At 32.6% G+C, this 21,802-nt stretch overlaps 1 protein-coding gene across 1 annotated transcript; it reads right to left on the minus strand.

The window, feature by feature from the left end:
- Positions 1 to 35: 35 nt before the first annotated feature.
- On the minus strand, positions 36 to 14,787 carry LOC128164201 (uncharacterized). Its single transcript, XM_052827959.1, has 13 exons — positions 14,143 to 14,787; positions 13,906 to 14,037; positions 8,129 to 8,218; positions 7,897 to 8,001; positions 7,513 to 7,654; positions 5,898 to 6,484; positions 5,555 to 5,676; positions 5,262 to 5,353; positions 4,798 to 5,000; positions 4,456 to 4,572; positions 3,573 to 4,208; positions 2,916 to 3,000; positions 36 to 2,219 (listed from the first exon to the last, which is right to left on the minus strand). Exons 1-13 carry the CDS (start codon positions 14,215 to 14,217, stop codon positions 1,840 to 1,842), a joined length of 2,766 nt encoding a protein of 921 aa, XP_052683919.1. The 5' UTR covers positions 14,218 to 14,787; the 3' UTR covers positions 36 to 1,839.
- Between the last annotated feature and the right edge of the window lie 7,015 nt (positions 14,788 to 21,802).

Raw genomic sequence — 21,802 nt, forward strand, 5'->3', positions numbered from 1 at the left:
TTGTCTGTTTTCGGCGTTTTACCTCAAAATAACGCAGAAACGTAGAAAAATCTGTGTTAACTCATTTATTGACTCGTAAATACATATAAAAACAGATTAAACACCTGTACAACATATGCATAGCAATTACAAAGTTCCCGCTTTAGCCTCAGATTAAATTTCCCTCAAATAAAAAAAGTAAAATTTATATATACACACCGTATGTATAGCAATTACAAATTTCCACTACATAGCCCAAATCAGAAAGTATGAAAAACACACAAACAACATATGTATAGAAAATACAAATTCCCTCTTTTTAGTCTTGGGGTAAATTTCCTCTCAAATCAAAAAATAAGACAAATATCTACACACGATATGTTAAGGAATTATAAATTCGCTCAATTTAGCCTTAGGGTATATTTCATCCCAATTCAAAATGTAAGATTAATATTTACACAACATATGTATAGCAATAACAAATTTCCTCTCTTTAGCCTCAGGGTAATTTCCTTCCAAAATCAGAAAGTAAGATGAACACGTTCACATAATATATGTAAAGCAATTACAAAATTTAAGTATTAAGTTTTGGGATAAATTTCCCCTCAAATCAAAAAGTTAGATAAATATATACACACCATATGTATTGCAATTACAAATTTTAGCTATTTAGCCTTGAGATAAATTTACCCTAAAATCAAAAAGTAATATTAATATATACACATCACACTTATACCAATTACCAATTAGCTTTTTAGCCTTGGGGTAAATTTTCTCCCAAATCAGAGAGAAAGAAAAACACCTAAACAACATATGTATAGAAATTACAAATTTTCTCTTATTAGCTTTGGGGTAAATTTCCTCCCAAATCAAAAAGTAAAATCAATATCTACACAACATATATTTGTAATAGCAAAGACATATTTTAGCTATTAAGCCTTGGGATAAATTTCCCCTCAAATCAAAAAGTAAGATTAATATATACACACCATCGATATAGCGATAAAACATTTTTTAACTATCTAGCCTCGGGGTAAATTTCCTCCCAAATCAAAAAGTAAGGTAAACACCTACACAACATATATATGTATAGCAATTACAAATTTTAGCTGTTAAGCCTTGGGATAAATTTCCTCTCAAATCAAAAAGTAAAATAAATACACACCACACATATAACGATAACACATTTTAAACTATTTAGTTTTTGGGGTAAATTTCCTCCCAAATTAGAAAGTAATCTAGTAAACAAAATATGTATTGCAATTACAAATTCTCTCTCTTTAGCCTTTGGGGTAAATTTCCTGCCAAATCCAAAAGTAAGATGAACAACTAAACAACATATACATGTATAGCAATTACAAGTTCCCTTTTTTAGCTTAGGGTAAATTTCCTTCCAAATCAAGGAGTAAAATTAAAATCAACACATGATATGTATAGCAATAACAATTTTCTATTTTAGCCATAGGGTAAATATCCCTCAAAATCAAAACGTAAGATTAACACCTACATAACATTTTATACAATTAAAAAATCCCTTTCTATACCATGGGGTAAATTTCTCCCATTTAAAAAAGTAAGACAAACAAAAACTAAGATTAACACCTACACAATATGATTACATGTACACCTGTATAGCAATCAAAAATCCCATCTTTAACCATGGGGTAAATTTACCCCCAAATTAAAAAGTAAGATTAATTTTACTCCATTGAGGTGAAAGTTACACTCAAGTGTATAAACAGACGTCAAAAAGCTAAGATTGTACTGACACAATACTAGATTGATACTTATTTTATTTAACAGCTCTCAAAACCAATGGACAATGGGAATCAAAATGTTCCGACAGTTTTTTAAAGGAATTTAACCACTGAAGCAAATGGATGGCATATAGCTTCGCTCAAGAAAAATTTCAAAATAATTCAAAAAAAGAAGACTTGTATACGCTGTTCTATATAAATGACATCTAATTGTAAGATGCCATAAAAAGGCAAATACTGAAAGATTATAGCTCATTGCATATATATGTAAGAAGATGAAAATACCACAAATTGAATGGATTGCTTGAATTAAGTCTAAAAACAGATCAAGATAAAAATGTTTATCTGTGTCAACTCTATAAAAATATACTAATGTTTGAAAAATTGTCCTGACAATTATCTGTTTATTTGTCTTCTTTTTTGTCCTCTTCTTCAAGTGTGTCGATTTCTGATCATCGGTGTTGGCAATATTCAAAACATCATCTACAGTAATTGAAAAGAAAGTTTATAAATCCTAAGGCTTAAAGTGTCTTAAATTTTCCAGACATTTTCTTTTTACTATTCATTGCAAATTGCATGAATTTGTATTGTGAGTTTCATATGGAAACACAATGCGAGTTATCATTAATGATCACTTCAATACAGTCATGGGAAAGATAATAGAGAAAAGCACAGTAACAGTCACAATACTCTCCTGTACAAAATTTGTTTTTGTTTATGATTTTTAAACAACACATCTTTTAAATATATAGTAGGAATTCTGTTTTTTACAATGAAACAAAAGTAGGAAAACATTTCAGTAGTAAATAACATCTTTCACTTGTAAGAAATTCCACTCCTTGATTTGGGATCACCACTTTCATCCAGATTGGTGAAGTTTTCAACATTCACAACTTTATCAGTGACACACATGCATGTACACTTTAACTAAAGCGGTAACGCTTTGCCCTGGTATCAAACGTCCCGAGTCCCTGACGGTGGTGCCATGGATCTAATAATTCTATCTACCTTTGTTCATCATATACATAACAATCATTTTGCAATGACGATGTTAGATTTCCAGTAGTATATTTAATAATCGCATCGGCACTTGGGTGGGATCATTAATGATCATCATGAATAGCTGTAAGTTCGTTCAAAACTGATGGTATCAGAAGGTATGAAATAAAAAATACTTGCCTTTGTTTTGCGATTTTCTATTGCTAGCATTAGCACCAGGTGTTCTTCTCAAAGGATTGGTATTCTTTTGAACTCGCATTTGAACCTGCAGTAAATTAAAGTAAAATGCAGGTTAAGCATTGCCAGAGATTTTAGCTAGGTAAAGATGCATTTGTTTTTTTACTCCGCATTGATTTTGTTTGAACACACAGAAAGCTTAGCAAGTATAAATGAACGACTTGTGGGAAACAATAATTTATATGTCAACAGTTTATGTGGTTACATGCACCTGTATTTACATGTACGCATCAAATACAGCAAAACCAATTAGATGAGGCGAATAACCACATAAATATACTATTTTGAAATTTAAAGTATCACTTCTAAGATTTGATATAAACACTTTATATAATAATTGGTATTATGTATGCTTACAAAAGAATAGAATAAAAAAAATGACAATAACAAACTGTCAGCCATCTCAAAAATCCATAAAACAAAATACAAATTTAAAGCAGAGTAACGCGGACCTCTAAAAAGATAGAGGTAGGATCAGGTGCCTAGGAGGAGTGAGCATCCTCTGCTGACCGCTCACACCCACCGTGTGCTCTTTGTCGGAAATGATATAAAACTTGACTGGTGTATGCCATTGATAAAAATATTTTAACGCATACTTACAATCGGTTCATCTAATTCTTTGTCCACCATTTCATGTAACTCGGGATCAAGTCTCGATGGCCCTGCCTCTTCTTGGTCTGCATTTTCTCGTTGTTTAGGAAGAAGTGGAAGCAACCATCTTGCTTGATCTTTGGCATATCTCGTTCGAAGTGTTAGGTCTGATTTAAGATCTTTTAAGTAATTAACAAATCGTTTCCACCACTGAAACTGCGATTGTTCTGAAAATAAAAACTTTGAGCGATCAATATTTTTCTCCAATGCTTCGATATTTATTTTTTCAAAATAAGGAGGTATTAAAATTTGTGGAAGACCATTTGGCATTTGTTTCAAAATTGTGCTAGGTAAACGTTTCCATAGATTATTGTGACTTCCTTTGTATTCTGAAACTACTTGATTTTGATAATCCCTATAAAATCGAAAATGATGGGGTTTAGTATGTTGAGACACTGAATTTAGATATGGAGACAACCAGTTTCTTATATCATAAAGCCCTTTCAGTTGTCGAGTATTGGGTATCAAAGACAGCAGTCTTGGTATTGTTGAAGCTTCGTTTCGTCTCAATTGATCTGCGATTTTGCTAAACCCAGCGTCAATATCTTCATGGGTATGTCCGACGAACAAAAAGGAAATGTGCACCTGAAGTGTTAAAATATTTTTTTTCTACTTCTTACCATGAATAAAAAATTGTAAAGTCAAATTAAAAAGTGGTTTTCATAAAAAGAATTCATTTAAAGTATCATGATCACAATGTAGCATTGCTTAAACGGGTCATTGCAGTATTTTTGAAAGTTCTATAAACAAATTGAACAGTTTTTCAGTGATGTGTATGTGATGTTCTTACATTAAATAACAGAGGCCGTTTTGTTATTTAAATAATACTCACCTCTTTGAAAATGTTCTTCCACACTAGCATTTCACAAAATGCTAAAACAAACTTATTTTTGTTTTCTCGAAAACAATTATCGGCTTGGACATAGAGAGTTGGAGGTAGAAAATTTCCCTGTAAAAAAGTCATATTAATTTATTTGATGCTGTACAAGGTATGCAGCTAAAGTTGAACCGATATAATTTTAGAAAGCAATTGATATATTAATTTATCGAACTGAATGTATGCAATAATGTATTTCATAGAATTACACAAAATCAAGAAATATTATGTTTGATCGATACAATAACATACATACAATGTAGCACATCGTATCAAAATTAAATAGTAAAAGTTTACCATTTGCAAGCTAGCTGAATAAAGTTCCTTCAAAACTGTGTTCATGACCATGTTCGAGTCATGTGCATATTCGTTGATATCCACGTATTTTGTAAATTTATCTAATCCATGATTAATGACTCCTTGAATGTGGGTAGACAGAAGGTTTGCCATGTCTAAATCATTGGATTGACGTCCAAGGAAATGAGGCAAATTAGTCTTCACTGAAGAGTAAGGAGAAAAACCGCATCTTAGTGTGTTGTACAGTTTGCAGGATCAACAATATTATGGTTACTAACACGTTGCAGTTGCGCCACTTATGTTGAAAATGTTCAGTGCTATTAAATGCGTCACCTTTAAGCAAATACAAATAAGTCTAGCAATTTATTTTTGCCCGAGCCTCTTGCACTGCTAACAAAAGTCGGGTCCTTTACTTAAAAAAGACTTAAAAAAGAAAAGAAGCGAAAACAGTTCCATAAACTTACTCTGATCCATTCCGTCAATAATTATTGACATGTATCTTCGTTTTGATTCTTTTGCTTGGTTGCGTTTTGAGTAGTAATATTTTCTTTCCATCCTTTAACAATTGAATAAATATTCATAATATAAGATAACAGTAACTGTTGTGTTTGCATTTGAAAAAATGAGGTTACAAATGTAAAAAAATTTTGAAAAGATAAGTTAAAGATATTTTACATAGACTTTTTTCATTAAATATCTGAAATCAGAAATATAATATAACATAATGCATTATGAAATAATAATATTAATTACTTACATTTGTCTGTAATTGTGCGCTTTAATTAGACCTTTAATTTCATCACGCTTTATCGGGTCTCTGGTGGCTTGTAGCTGCGCATCAAGTTTTGTACAGGTGTTGCATTTTGAAAAAGAATTAGTCTGAAAAAAAAAATCAACAATTTTCTAACAATGCTATGATACTTAGTCTCATGAAATGGCTTCCTAAAATATAAATTGAGGAAATACTTTTAACTTTGTTTATCATTATTGATATATTAATGTTTATGCCTTTTTACATTTTGACTTGATGGTAATTGAATCCTAAAAAATCTTACATACATCACACGTAATTTAAAGTTAAAATATGTTTTTACACGTACCTGCTTTATTTTTAGACTGGGAAAATTGTCTGCCCAAATTTTGTAAAAATTTGACCTTGAAACAGTTTTCTGCATTTTTTCCACAGTTTCGTCAAAATATTGGTTGAAGATGTCAATTTTCCTGGTTTTGTATGCCAAAAGAACGATACCCTTGTCAGGCATTTGGTCCCCGTGAAAAACAGCATAATCGTTTAGCCAGTCCATTGCTAATTCCGAAGTTTTGTGCAGTGTTTTGGCATTTCTGTATCCTGCTGAAAGCGCACCTTTCTCAAATTTTGAAATGTATTTGTAATAAAATGATTTGTCCAGTCTGTACAAATTCCTAAAGCATTTTGCGCAAATCTGTCGCCCATCTTCTATAGTGTATCTGACGGATATTTCTTTGTTAATGGCCTCGGAATATTTGTCAGAGAACCATTCAACTCTGCTTTCAAAGTCCTTTGTCCAAACCCTTGTTCTTACTTTTTTTACGAAATCTGTATTTATTCCACTTAAGCAAGATAATCGGCACTTTCTTGATCTAACTAAACAGATAAATGTTGTTGAAAGTGCTTTCTGTAGTAACTTTCGGTGTCTAGATGATTTAACTACAATAGCAAAGAAATGAAAAACTCTTGATTAGGTTGGAGAACTTTCTCTCTTAAGTGTTTTCTCTCTATCTATCTCTTCTCCTCTCTCTCTCTCTCTCTCTCTCTCTCTCTCTCTCTCTCTCTCTCTCTCTTTCAAATCTTGATACATGTGTAACACTCGATAATTATTCATTGTTTATTGTACGTGTAATCAAACATTGGTATTCAAGAAAAGAGAGGCCTACAGGCCATGACAGTCACCTGCGTACCATAGTCTTTAGATCGATCTGTCAATGGGTCTTACCTCTGCATTTATAGTTTTATCTTATTATAAAATGATAATGCATTTATTTTATTTCACACGTCTTTGAAAGTCGAAAGACTTGTTTTCTGAAATTTACTATATTTTCACTATCTTGTCATATCGGCCTGAACCCCTGACCCAAGGGTCATGAATTTCACAATTAAGGTTGAGGGTTTCATGAATACCGTAACGATGCATTCAGTTTATCTCCCCTGCTCTGAATAGAGAGAATAAGAGATTCTATAATTTTATACATTTTCACAATTATATGGTCACGTGGCCCTGTTAACTATTTAACAATATTACCTGGCCTAGGGCAAACACCCCTCACGCAGGAGCCATGAATTTTACAGTTTTGAAATAGGTTTTCAATGACATCATCGCCATGCATTTAATTTTTCCCCGCATATGTGGAAAAAGAGAAGACGAGTTTTGAAAATCTGGCCCTTTTTAGCATATTTGACCCCGTTCAGAAGGCCCCGAAAATGGAATGGTCATAAAATTCACAATTTAGATCCCTCTTATCCTAAAGATGCTTCATATCAAAAATGGTAATCTTTGACCTCGTAGTGTGAAGAATAAGTTATAAATGTGATATTGTTAACGAACGACGCGCGACGGACAATGACAAACGAAGACCGATTGCAAAATGTCACCCGATAGACGGTGAAGTAATTAATATTTGTAGGTTAGGAGTTTAATAGAAACAATTGATACAGCGTAAATGAAATGCTTTACATACCGGTTGTTCTCTTCTTTTTTATCAAAAGCGGCGTACTGGAAGTGCAGGGCATTGTTGTTTCAAAACTACTTTCAAAAGTCAGTGGCTGTTCCTCCTCAAGACTATTTTCCCCTATGGAACTGCACTCTGAAATGTCTATATCCTGTAAATTAATATTCATATATTTTTACTGAATTGAAGGAAAAAGTAGCAAACGGATTTCTGATTTATTTCGGTGATGACACCACATTTATTGAACGGTTGTACTATATATAAACTAGAGTATCTAGACCACATTAGTAAGCAGAAATTTCATTGTTCATTTATTTCAATCTTGCTTTGGAAATATTGATATAAAGTACTGTATATTACTGTATATAAACTACTACTTCTTTTATTACTTACATCAGTAATGCTTGGAATATTTTCCGATGATTGTCTCGTTTTTTGTTTTCTTGGAGTTGAGGTTGTAAATCTATTTTCCGGATTATTTCTGTTTGATTTTGAAACCTGAATGAAATCCCATTATCTTATTAAATAACATTTCTTAGAATAAAATATGTTTTGAAATATTTGCATCTTTTCACATTAATTCATTTTTACGCAAGTAACTTAAAGACAAATAACTTTTACAAACCGAATTCTCCTCAAAATTGGAAATTTCTGATATATCCATTTCAGTGTAGGACGAAGAAGACAAGATACAGCTTTGGTTTACTGCATCATTCTAGAAATAATTAATGAAAAGTTCATGATGAAATAAAATGTTTTTCAAAAGCTTTGCTGATACTAAATTTAATGTTTTTCGATCACTGTAACTTAGAAACGCTGAAGTGATTGAAAATACAATTTTTATAACTACAGTTTCAATACAATGTTTTCTCATAAGTCCGCGTCAATTTGTCGTCGATAAAGGTTTTGTAACAGATGAAATTGACGTGCGCTGTATATTTCCAATCTTGCCAGAGGCCAATTGCCACACCACCTAGCAAAAATTAATCAGCCCTATGATAATAATTAAATACAAAATGTACAATATATTCAGATAAATCATCTTGCTTACAAAAATCTAATTGTTCTGTTTAAAGCTTGGTGTTGAACAACGAATTCTTCTAATCGTTTCTGTTTTTAAGAAAAGATCAATTTTAAGAAGAATTTATAGGGATGCTCATGATTTACACAAACTTAAACCTACACTACCTACGAATGGTTCAATTAAAAACATACTAAAAATTTGCAGTTTATGGCACTATGCTTTATCCTTTGCATGTTGCATGAAAGAAGCCGTTGATAAGTGGGCGGGTCAAATAAAAATGCGCCAATCATAATCTTTATTTTGTTGCGAATCGCGAATGAAATATACACCGACTATAAAGTACCGTCACTCAACTCGATGTTATATCGACCGAAGTGTATACTTATTTTTCTTTATTACTTAAAATATAAAAATCCGACCTTCTCGTTCACTTTATCGACATTTAATGTGATAAAAATTTGTTTGGAAGACATAGATTTTATCTAGAACACAGACGACATATGTATAAATATATTCAATATTATTTACTTGTATATGTATCACTTAAAACATTTTTCTCAGTTTAACGATTATCGCGTCCGGTTTTTCTTTGTCAGAACAACCTGAGTGTGTTTAAAACACACAATATCAATCGCACAAATACAGACGCATGAAAAGTTATAATAATTTTACTTTTGAAAGAACATACATAATGTACACTGACGACATGGGACCTATCAAGAGCTAAAAACCTGCAGCTTCATGTAGGAGGCTCTATAAAACGGTTTACAAATGAATATTTACATCTATCATGTTTTATTTCCTCTATTCACACTACGTCATAATACAGATTTTACAATATTTGCTCGACCTTTACATAGCGTTTTTACGGGTCGCCAGGAGGCGGTCCGTTATTTGATACACATTTAAATATTGTAACTGCGTTTCTGCGGGATAGCTTTTTTTTTAATGAATTAATGTAATGCTCATTTTTATCAATTAAAAGTAAATTTACAGGTAGAAATATGTTTTATGCCTTTTAAAAATATTACACATTTTTTGTTTTGCTCGTATATGAAAAGATGGTCAAAGACTGTTAGACGCATTTTTATCGAGACTATTGTTATGTATTCGGAAAATTTCGGAGTTTTTCATTGTATTGGGATCGGTATACGGGACATACTAAAGACCTGAAATACTACAGACCTGAATGACATTAACTTTTTATATAAATTATGCTTTTTGGTAGAAAATTATCATGAAATGACATCCATATCATTTTTTACGCAAACATTTGAAAGGACTGAAAAAACAGTAGCAAAATATAATTTTTACGGCATTTTTCGTCAGGGTCTACTTAGTTATAGAGCTTATAGCGTGAAAAGTAATCCGTCAACATACGTATATGATTAATTTTACCGCCACCATATTTTTTTCTAAGATGTCATTCTATAGAGTAAATACCATGAATTTAAGTTAGAGTCCATAAAATAGTAAAAAAAAAAAGAAGGCCAAACACGATACAAGCCTCGCCTTTTTTGTATTCTTTTTTTATATCGTATAATATCAAATCCATAAAGCGTACGTATACTTACTTACATCAATTTGCGCAAAATTATTTATGAGATGTAGTTGAGATAAATGTTTATATTCTATTTTGTATGTCCAGTTTTAATTTCCCTAAAGTTGGGAATTATTTTTAGGAAAAACGGACGTCTGGCAAATTTTATCAATGTCAAAGATTTTCGCAAGGGTACATTCGTCTGAGAAGTGATAACAAAAACATTAGCACGTAAACATACATATTTTCTTCTGTATATGTATTGCTATAACGTATATCTATCATTTAAAGCTAATTGAACCCATTTAGTGCCAGGTGTAGGACTATCTTAATTCATTGCTCTATAGAAACAGTCAGACTGAAATCTACACGCCCCGATTATCGATTGGTCGAAATCTACAGCGGCTGAAACCGACAAGATACTTTTGACACGCCCTGTTCATTAATTGGCCGAAACCTACAGCGACCTAAGAAATATCACGGACTGCATGAAATAATCAGGATGATGTCAGCTAATTTAATTCTGTGCGTTAATAAAAATTTAGTGATTTTTAGTTAATATAAACAATAGAATGTCCCTTTGATGATTCATGCGCGCTATGAAGCTTGAAGGTAGCGATCATTGCAGAAAAAAACACATATCCCGCTAGCGCGGGTTATGTATTTTTTGTGCAATATCGCTACTTTCTTATCCCGTATGAATCACCAAAGAAAGCATTTTATTGTTTAATAAACGCACATGATATCTATCTTGGATATGCATGTTGCGTATTAGATATTTACCTTATCTATTATGTTTGTTTTAAAGCCCTCCAAATGGTATCGTCCGTCATATAAACGTGATTTTAATAATTGTCTTTTTAATAGGATTTTCAATTCATTCTCTTCCATTTTGCTATGGAGATGCGGTGGAGCATACCGGTAGTAAAGGCTAGACATTTCACAACCCTATTTAACCCTCTCCCACCGCGCAGCCTGTTATCATTTACTCATTATCAATGACTTGTACCTCATCAAAGAATCTCGTCCGGTATCAATTTCATGCAGATCATTAACGGCTATTCCCGGCAACGTCTATGAATTATTCACAAAAGGAAAAGCGAATTATATAATTAGTAGGCGGTAATTATATGTTAGAGCGTGTAAGTAAGTTTTCTGTGTCCGATGTCAGTGTTTAACATTCCCTTATTCTGTGTAATACATTTTCATTTCTTTATTCGCTCATTTCAGTCGATGAAAGCTCTATATTTACATTCTACTGCGTTTTTCCATTAAAATTCAGTGATGTTTAAATGCCTCTAGATGCAACACCTATTCACTGCGTATGAATTTACGAGTAATTTACATAAGTAGTTCTCAAACAGTGATTTCTATGCTATCAGTTAAAAATGTATTTCATGAATGTTGTCAAAACACCATGTTTTATAATTATTCAACAAATAAGTTGACTTTATTGTTAAAAGCAACATTTCAAGAGTTATTTATCATGGATTATATTTTCATGCTCGTCGATCTTATCTCAACAGGCTATGTGAAAATCAGTTTAAACCGGTTTTACAAAACAGCTGTTCTTGCTGTTACTTATTCACTCCCTCCGTGATCTGCACTTTATATTGATTTATTTAAGTAAACAATTGATTTCCTCAGTAAGGGAATGTAAATATAAGCATTAAATGATTTATTTTTGACGTCGTCGTGTCAATAACTGCCGTCAGGTGAGCAGACAAATTATCATAACGCGCTAACGCGCGTTATTCATTTGTCTGCTCACCTGACGGCAGTTATTGACACGACGACGTCAAAAATAAGTCATTCAATGCTATAGTACTTTACGTTCAAACATGGACACCGTAGAACATGCTTTCTGGGAAAAAGAACTCAAATGTCATATAAATTTTCATTAATTAAAAGAAGCAAATACTTGCAAACCAGTTTAATTTTCAGTTTTATTTAATTGGATGACGCCAATTTAGCATTTTAGTCTATCAAATTCATAAATTAAATCACAATTTCTCTTCTGTAATAAACGTTACGTAGATGTATAAAGTTAATTTTTGTATAAAACAAATTCATAAAAAAGTTATAACTTTGAACCTACGGATATATGAAATTGAAAAAGAAGCCCAAAGCATTGCGCACTCGAGCTGTACGCTGCCTCGTAAACGATTTTTTTCCTGTAGAATTAAACCTGCGCATTAAACCGAAATCATCTTTTGTTCTTTTTATTAACACTTTGTATATGAAATTCACAAGACAGTTCAAAACTGTTGAATGTGCTGGGAATGTACAAATATAGCGAGCTCTAAGAACCAGTGCGCGCGGGAAAAAGAAGGAACTAATCCTACAGATTCATCACAAAGAATTTTTTGTCTCCCTCCCATTATGCTCACTAATGTTTTTTTCCCGCGGTGCTATGCCAAAAATGGCTAACATATAACCCACTATTAACGATGCTTTGAGGTTTGAGGTCACGTTTTGAGTAGCGCACAAGCTTTGGTGAGACCAAAGATTTTATTACATGCTTCCATTCCTTCCTTATTGAGTCGTAAACAAATGAATATAGAGTTCAACGTGTTACGTCACAGTGGTCTCGCTCTAGATTTCCCGCGATAAATTTAGAGATGGATCAAACATTGGTAAATCTAGTATTAGCTATTTCAGTATAAACTGCGATACCTGCCTTAGATTTTTGTTATTGTTTTGATGAAGAGATTATATATATATATATATACACAAGCAAGAACCATACTTTTCTGTCATATCGACAGTTAAAAAAATTATGTAGATATTGCTTATCAAATCAATAAATAGGAAAATGGGAAATTACACACCAACAAAATTAGCCGAAGGCATGAATACAATGTATGTAATTAACATGCAATAATAAACAAATTAAAAAAACCTTTATGAACCGGAAAAAAGTCGGATAACAACAAAGTACAAAAGAAAAATAATATTCATCGTTTACACATTTGATCACTTAGTTAATAAAACAATTCTTTGTTGTTACTTGATGATTTTCAGAACAATGCAAAGTTGACAATGTGATGTAAAATTCCAATCGCAACATTTCGGATCTTTCCGACAGAGCTCGGAAAAACAGGTCGAATGTATTACATAGGCGTACGTTTTAGATACCCCCCCCCCCCTTCTATAAAACTTGATATAAATATGCGAGCTTCATTTAAACAAAAGCCAATGATATACCCTAAAATATACCACAGAAGCGAAACATAAGGCAGTCAAACCGATATTTATTTTAATGGGAAGCGACTCCATTTTGTATAAACTTCGAACATCCGGTAATGTTTTTTTACATTTAGGGTGTTTCTGCGAGCTCTGCCGGAAATGTCCGAGATGTTGCGATTGACAAGATACATGTGAAATTAATTCTTGCTGCGCTCGCCCAACCGCAGGCACGTAACATCGTTTTTGAAAGTGGGGGGGGGGGGGGGGGGGCCGACTCATCAAAAAAAAAACTTGACAAGCAAAAAGAAAAAAAAAGGATAAAAGAAATTTGGAATTTCACACATCCTAATCCGGGGGGGGGGGGGGGTGTAATATATTACTTCGATTTCACTTCTAATTTCCTTATTTTCCTATCCATTTTTCACATACTCCCAAAAAGGGGGGGGGGCAACTCCATGATAATTCAATTTTTTATATGCAAATGTAAAAAAAAAAATGCTGCTGCGAGAAAAAGTGGGGGGGGGGGGGGGCAGGTCCCCCCTGATGCTACGTGCCTGCACCGTAAACATCGTAAAACATTAAATATACATATTAAGAACAGCTAATGAATTTTAATTTCCCATTTTTATGAATATAAAGTGTTACTTACTATATTGTCAATGCCTTGCAAAGATTGCCCAAGCGTATCAGTTGACAGCGAAGTCATTTCAAAACTAGCCATTGTCGCTTCAACTTCTATTAAAGACTGTCCAAGTATATCGTCACCCTCGTTTTCTTCTGTCTAAAATTGTTGTTTAAACTCTTATAAACATTTGCGTAGATGTAAATGTTATTTGTTTTAATGCGCATCTGAAAACTAAATGTAAATGAGTACAAAGATACTTACACGCACATTTTTGGGATTTGGTGCAATTGCAGAGACGGATATCAAAATGATAATCACTGCTGTAGATAAAACCATTTTCAGAAATGTTGTAATGGAACCGATTTCTACAACGCGTCAATGATGGTCACCAACATGACTAAAGTGCATCCGTGTTTTTCTTCCTGGTTTTTCTTCTTCTGACGTGTAGAGATTTAAAACAATTTATGGCCAGCACGCATTGCAGTGCCTGCACTGTCCGCCGCGCTCAATTATTCCCAGGGTGTTATGGCAATTTGATGGTCAGAGGATCGCCATTTTATGGTTTGTGACTTAATAGTGCTTTCGAATGCGCTATGTAATTTAGGTGATTAGATATTCAGAGATAAAAGCTGTGTTTGCAAATTTATGTTCGGGATATCAGCAAGCTCAGTGATGTGAGGAATCAGTGACCATGAATGACCAGCGCACCTGCTAAAGAGGGGAAAGCGTGTCGTGTCCGATGATCTAGCCTTTTTTATTCAAACATTGCATTTTTACACATAAAGAACATGAATTAAACGATACTGGCATGTTACATTTAATTTGCTTTGTGCGTGAAAATATTGGACATACAATGAACACATTGAAAATATTGCCTACAAAACTACTATTTGAATGAATATTCACTGAAGTTTAACGGAAGGTGGTAGGGAAGTTGCAATTGTAAAAAGAAAAGAACAGCGATAATGACAAATTTTAGTATTGTCTCAAAAATATTTTAGACGATGTGAAGTGCGACGGAATAGTTTTCCATCCCCTGCAATTAAATGATTTAAATGATTTTTCGGAGAGGAAAACTCGTTCGTTTACAGTTTTCTTCCGATATGGAAGCCCCCTTTCAATATTCTCAACCACAATTTTTTTGGAGGATTTTAAACTTTTTAGAATTAATCATTGGCTTCTTTTAGCCTTTAAAAAGTATTTTGAAAATGGAAAAAAAATAGTTCAGCTCACATGTACTGTTGATATACAGTCATGTTTATACGGGTGAAATGTCAAAGTATTTGATAGACTGAAACTTCTTAGTTTTATTTCTACAGATGGTATTTTTGATCGCTTAGTATCCCTGCCAGGTGATATTTTGATAATAAATAATGAATGTCTTGTGATATGGGATCAAATTTTATCCAATCTGTTAATTTTTCATTACTTGATCGAAGAAATTTAAAAAATAAATAAAATCGATCGTTTGAAATTGATATGTAACATACATGTATGTAGATATCAGTGGTAAACAATGGTCGCTAGGCTAAAATTTTAAATCTTCTGTAATATACCATCTGAATTTGTATTCCATTGTCAAGTAAAAGTAGCAATGAAAAAGTTCATGACCCTGCATTTGCTCCCTCAAATACAGATATAAAATGTTATAATACCATCCCTGTTAGTCCCCTCCCGGTGAAACCTGGGAAAGGGGACTATTTTTTTTTAAATGAATAGCCTTTATTACGGTTTACCAGTCATCATGTCCCTTCTTTGTTTTTCAGAGTCTTTCTGTAATGGAAGTTTGGCAAATTGATTTCAGGCACGTAGCATCGTTTTTGAAAGTGTGTGGTTCGGAGGGGGGGGGGGGGTGACAGACTGATCGAAGAGACCATGACAAGCAAGTAAAAAGGAGAATTACAACTTCTCGAAATTGTGAATATTCTAAGCAGTGGGGGGTGCATACTGTTCCAATAACCGCAAATTTACTGTCAACATCCATCTTTTTACTACAATTTTTCAAAAGCTCCCAAAATATGCGAGGCCAACTCCATTTAAGAAAAACCTTTGCTGTGAGAAAAGAATCCGATTTCAATCAACAAAAACGTAGTGAGATGGACCACTCTACATTAAAAATATCATCTTTTATCTCAACAAATAATTTTATTATTTTGATTAATTATTCATTAGAGTGGATAATAGAATGGACGGATTTATTGACAATAATTTAGAGGCCACAAGCATAAAGAGTACATGTAGGTCATAGACCTAGTAATTTGGAAGTAAAAGTAAGCAACTCAATAGTAAGGCTAAAATTCTAAGGCTAAGATTTTTTGTTTTTTGTTTTTGTTTCAAATAGTAGAAATTTTGCGCCTCTGAGTAATCGAAATCATTAAGGTTGGTATATACATGTACAAAGGAGGTTTTCTAGTTGTTGTCATAGATCATATAAGTAAAGGTTACCAAGAGATTTAAGACACCCAGTTGAATAGGCGACTTATACCATTTGTTACTTATGATTGATCTTAATTGTTAACATCAGAATAGAGATAAATATTTTTTTGTCGCAAACCAACGTTAAAATTAAATAGATTGGATGGTATAACAATTAGCAATTCAATAAAAATGAAGTGTACTATCTCCCTTTTGAAACTCAGTTACATTGTCTATGATTTCTACGTTTTACTTGGCAATGCTTTGATGGGTCTTGCTTGTTTTTATGATTTTATGTCCTATAATAGGCTACCTCTCCGCTTGGACAATTACTGCATTAGAAATACACATATGTAGTCATTTTGTCTTTTGCATTTTAAGGTTGACAATAGCTAAAAGAATGATAATTCAGAAATACATGTAACACTGAAAGAGTGTGAAGGGAGAAAGCAGAACAAAAGAATCAAGAAAACGCCGAGCAAATGATGGTAAAATGCTGAACAAACTATGAGTCAGAGAACTTTGAATGTCATGTAACTAAAATGCTATGCGTACAAGAGGTACATGTACTAACAAGAGACGAACGCTGAACGCTATACGAACGATGAAAAATGTTGAACAAACGATGAAACGATGCTTAACAAACTACGAGATATAACTGAATAACCTACGGAAAAAATCACTTAATGAACAATGGGCGAGCGATGAACGAACGACGGGAAATAACGTCGAAAATACCGTAACGTTGAACGAACGATGTGAAACGGTAATAAGAAAATCTTGAACGAACAATGAGCAAACTATGAACGAATGATGAGAAAACATTAAAGGAACGGCAAGAAAGTGTTGAACGAATAAAGACGACTCTCTGGTCAACAAATTAACAAACAAATAAACCTAATCGGTTTTTGGAACGCAGTTCACAGTTCGCTATTCGCAATTCAAAAGTGGACTGCACTCTAGAACGCAGTTTGCAATGCATAAAATTGATTTTCATATTTTGGACCTGAAATTTTTTAGGGTCATATACTAGTGGTATACCACTACCACCGTGAAAAAATGGTGTAGTTGTTATCTCAAGTTTTTGAGAGATGGGGTCTTAAGAAATACACTATTTATTATAATGGAATTTTAAACACCGGGCTCGGAAACATCGAGGACCCCAACGCTGGGGGCTGAAATTATTAGGGTCATCTACTTCAGGTATACCACTACCACTGAGAAAATATGGTGAAGTGGTCATCTCTAGTTTTTAGGATTCGGGTCCTACTTATAGTAAACTACGCATTATAATGGGATTTTAAACATCATGCTCGAGGGCCGCTACCCTCGGGGCTGAAATTTTCAGGGTCATTTACTAATGGTATATCACTACCACGGCAAAATATGGTCATCATTATTAAAGTTATTTCTAATCTATGAGATTAGGTACCCTAAAAATGCACTATTCATTATAATGGGAAATTAGACATCAGGCTTTTTTAAAAGTCATTTACTAGTGGTGTACCACTACCACTTTGAAAAGATGGTGAAGTGGTCATCTCTAGTTTTTGAGATTCGAGCGTTGATTTAAATTCATGTCTGAAATCAATGTAAATTTACTGAATGACTAAGTGTCTCCTTGGATTCATCTTGTGATAGGGATTGTTAATCTACACTAGATTCATCATTTTATTCGGAATGGTACTTTGAGATTCATAGATATTTTTTTTTTTAATTTTATTTTGGATGTGCCCTAACAAAACCAAAGACACTGATTATTAAGATATATTTCTTTGGTACGTAACTATTGGAGATGGGTTTATCAATCCGCTTTAATTTCAAAAAAATTCTTGCATCATACATGAATTCATTTTAAGTGCAGAACAGTTTGAGCTCAACAATTTTCATTATCATTTTGCTCGTTTTCAAGAATGATTCGAAAAAAAAAACGGAATTTTTAAACAGTAGTGGCTTTAATAATCTATTACTAAACATGTCAGACTCAGATTGCATTAGTTATCTCTAATCCAATTTTCCATGAAAACTGCAAAACTCCTATATTCAGCTTTTATGTGCAGACAATCTATTTTATTAAAAATTAACAATGCGTAAACCTAATATTTGTATATTCATGTTTATAAAGTGACATATAGGTCCGATTGGCCGGGTGTTTATTCATTAAGCAATTATATGATATGCATGTCTCTGTTATTTTATATGAAACACATGCCAAATCATTTACTTCCTTACTTATATAAGTACAATATTTTAATGTTTCAATAGAATTCGGGTGTTAAATACGTATAGTATTACAAGGGTGGCTTAGAGTATTCTTTTTTAAAAACACATTGAATTCGTTTATATTGTTTCCCCGTGTCAATTTGCTAAAAATACTTATTTTTACAGTGCATTATTTGTAACAAAGCGCCAGTTTTATCTGCATAACAATGCAAGGGCGTAGCTTCCTTGCGGCATTCCCTTTTCATAATCAATTATATATTGCAGAAATATTTATTTCATTTCATAAATTAAAGCTTTTATTTAAAGAGATTGGGTGGCCAAGATATTAACCATCTGATATTCCTTCAACTTTTCGATATGATTTGTTAAGTTATGAATTATCAATTAGTAAAGAAAAATTCAAAATATTTCAGATTTAATGCTTGAAAACTTTGCTTTATCTTGAATATGGTTTGAACATATTTTAGTATGCAAATATATCTTTACATAAATGGATTAGGCAACAGGCAATGCCTATGTAAGCCTTCTCCATAAGGTGCAATTTAAGGTAATGCACAATAAACCACAGTAACAATATGTTGATATTCACCAGCGTTTTAATCGAGTTCAATGGATAGGTAACTATATGTATACACGGGTGTATACATATATACAGTGAACTGTACTCAACTTCCCGCCGCTAAGTAAAACAAAGTTAGTTTAGAGTCGGATTTTACGCATAATACTTACGTCGAATGTCACAGGAATCAAAAATCCTACAGAAGCGATTCATCACATATTGATCACTTGGTTGCTAGTGCAGATTTTCCTGATATTTTAGATTTGGTCAGAATATTTTTACACCCTACACGGTTGACGATCTTGAGTTAACTTTCTTCTTATAAGATTAATATTAATCTAAAACATGCCATGACCATCCCTCCCTTTTAGCAATAACTTTATAAAGAAGATGGGTAGATAAGGCGTGTAAAATGCCCATACGCGGTCGGACAGGCTACTGAAAAATTAAAGTATCAATAAATCTGATGGGTTTTTTTCAAATCATGTTTAACGAATCATTGATTTTTAACCTATAGGTATGTTCAATACTTGGAATATGTTGACTCAAACAGGCGTGTACGTATCAAAACCTGCAAATACTGTCATTTTTTAGAACTTCAGGGCATTTTCTTTTATAGAGTGGGTCTGTGCTCCATGTGTTTCTCATAGTCTAATTAAACTTTATTGGAAAACAAACCGATTTCAATGAACGAAAACGTGGAGAGATGACCCACTATACATTAAAAATATCATTTTGTATCCCAACAATTGAACGTTTTGAAAAAAATAATACAAGTCCTGTAGTTCGTGGCCTTAGTCACACATAATATTTAAAAAGCACACTTTGTTGTGTCTGAAATGGCTCAGTGGTTAGAGCACCTGGCATAAGCTAACCTAGGGTTTTTATGTTACGGGTTCGATACCACAAAAATTTCCGACAATATTTTTTTCTTCTTATTTTTTGTTAAATATATTAAAAACTGACTATAGTTAGAAATTTTGCTTTTGCAAAGTTTTATTATAATATATTTGAATAGATTTAATTGGAGAAAAATAAATTTAAAATTGTATTTCACTACTAAACCGAATGGGCATTTGCGCCATCTTATTCCCCCATCTTCAAATTTTATTTAAAAATGTTTGGGATCAAAGTTCGTGAGATCAGCTCCAATAAAACACCAACGTACATGTAGTTAATGTTTAAAAATTTAAAAATATATATGGATTAAAAGAGAATGTAAATTCTTTTCAATATATATATATACTAGTATATAAAAAACATTCCCTTACTCACATAGAAAATTATATCTCAATTTAGTAAAATGTGTAGATAGAGTGTACCTGTAAATAGTGTAGTGTCTGTACATGTACTGAAATCTTGTATAATATTTTACATTCACATACACACACGAGTGGATACATGTATAAATAATGTAATAAACCTGTATATTCTTTGGTAACGGTATATTTTGAATTTGAGAGAGAATATATTGATCGTATTATCCTTCTTGTTTTTGCCCAAGGCCTAAAAAATGTGTGTTTAGGGTAAAATGCCTACAAAAATGCCCCGATCCTACCATTTTTAGATGTCTGTTTTTATCCGATTGTGAATTTTATATTATTCTTATTAAAAAATCCGTTTTTAAATATGGCACAAACAAACATTCTTACGATTCATGCGGAAAAAAATATCATAAAATAAAAAAAAATCCCTACCTACCTAACCTAATTTTTTCATCAGTGTTACCCTAAACACACAGTTTTTTCATAGGCCTAATGTACATAAAACTCTTTAATTCAAATATTTATATTTGGATATGACAGCATGAATCAATTGGAAACATTGGTCACTGCTAGAATTTCTGTAATTCTGTAAATTAGAAATACTCGTTAGGATATTTAAATTTTATGATTTTACTATATCTTACGTTATATTCCAAATGGAATACAATTATCATATTCAGCGACAGCAGAATTTAGAATGGAAAAATGTGGAACTTCAAACAAATGTAATGTAACGCGTGTTTACTTGTAATGGTTAATATAAGAATGGGATTTTTTTTAAATTTTAAATACAAAAAGACACATCGCAAATGAATGCATCTCGACTGATAGAGGAATTTGGGATAAAAGACAAAAGTTTCTGAATGAAACAGCATTCGTAGTAATAGTATTTATTCATGTTTTTATCAAATTTATTAGGTATTAGGGATTCTCGGGCATGAATAATTCAATTATCATCGCTGCACTAGCTGTAACACTACCTGCTACCCATCTGCGCGTGCGACCAGATAATCTAAGAAAACATCTAAGAAAACACTGTAAAAATTAAGTCTACACAAAAGAAATTAATTGAAGAAATGTATGTATATTTTGATAGTTTAAAAGTCTTTAGTTATGAAGTAAAGTGGAAAAGTCAGAATGATACGTGTATTCTTATGACTAGTATTTTTGTTCAACTGTAATGTGCTTGTAATTCATTTCAATGTAAAACAAGCAGTCGCCATGTTAAGACATCGGTTTACCTGTCTTAAAATTGAGACACAACTTAGGGATTTCATGAGATAAGACTGGAATAGGGAACCGGATAAGTAATGAACTTAGGAAAAAGTTCTTTCCTAGGGTACATGTATAACTTAGTCTTAAGTATGTTTTATGAAACGGGCCCCAGTTCTTCTAGTACTAGTTATTAGAATTTCCTATTCTTTTCTCCAGCAGATTAATATCTGTCAAGGACATAAAT

Source organism: Crassostrea angulata, chromosome 9, assembly GCF_025612915.1.
Source record: "Crassostrea angulata isolate pt1a10 chromosome 9, ASM2561291v2, whole genome shotgun sequence".
Taxonomy (NCBI): Eukaryota; Metazoa; Mollusca; class Bivalvia; order Ostreida; family Ostreidae; genus Magallana; species Magallana angulata.

Coding starts and splice junctions, on each gene's coding strand:
- LOC128164201 (XM_052827959.1), bottom strand. CDS start 14,217: ATGGTTTTATCTACAGCAGTGATTATCATTTTGATATCCGTCTCTGCA. Junction 5,354..5,554: donor GCGCACAATTACAGACAAAT/GTAAGTAATTAA, acceptor CAATTGTTAAAG/GATGGAAAGAAAATATTACT. Junction 5,001..5,261: donor TATTGACGGAATGGATCAGA/GTAAGTTTATGG, acceptor CTTACTCTTCAG/TGAAGACTAATTTGCCTCAT.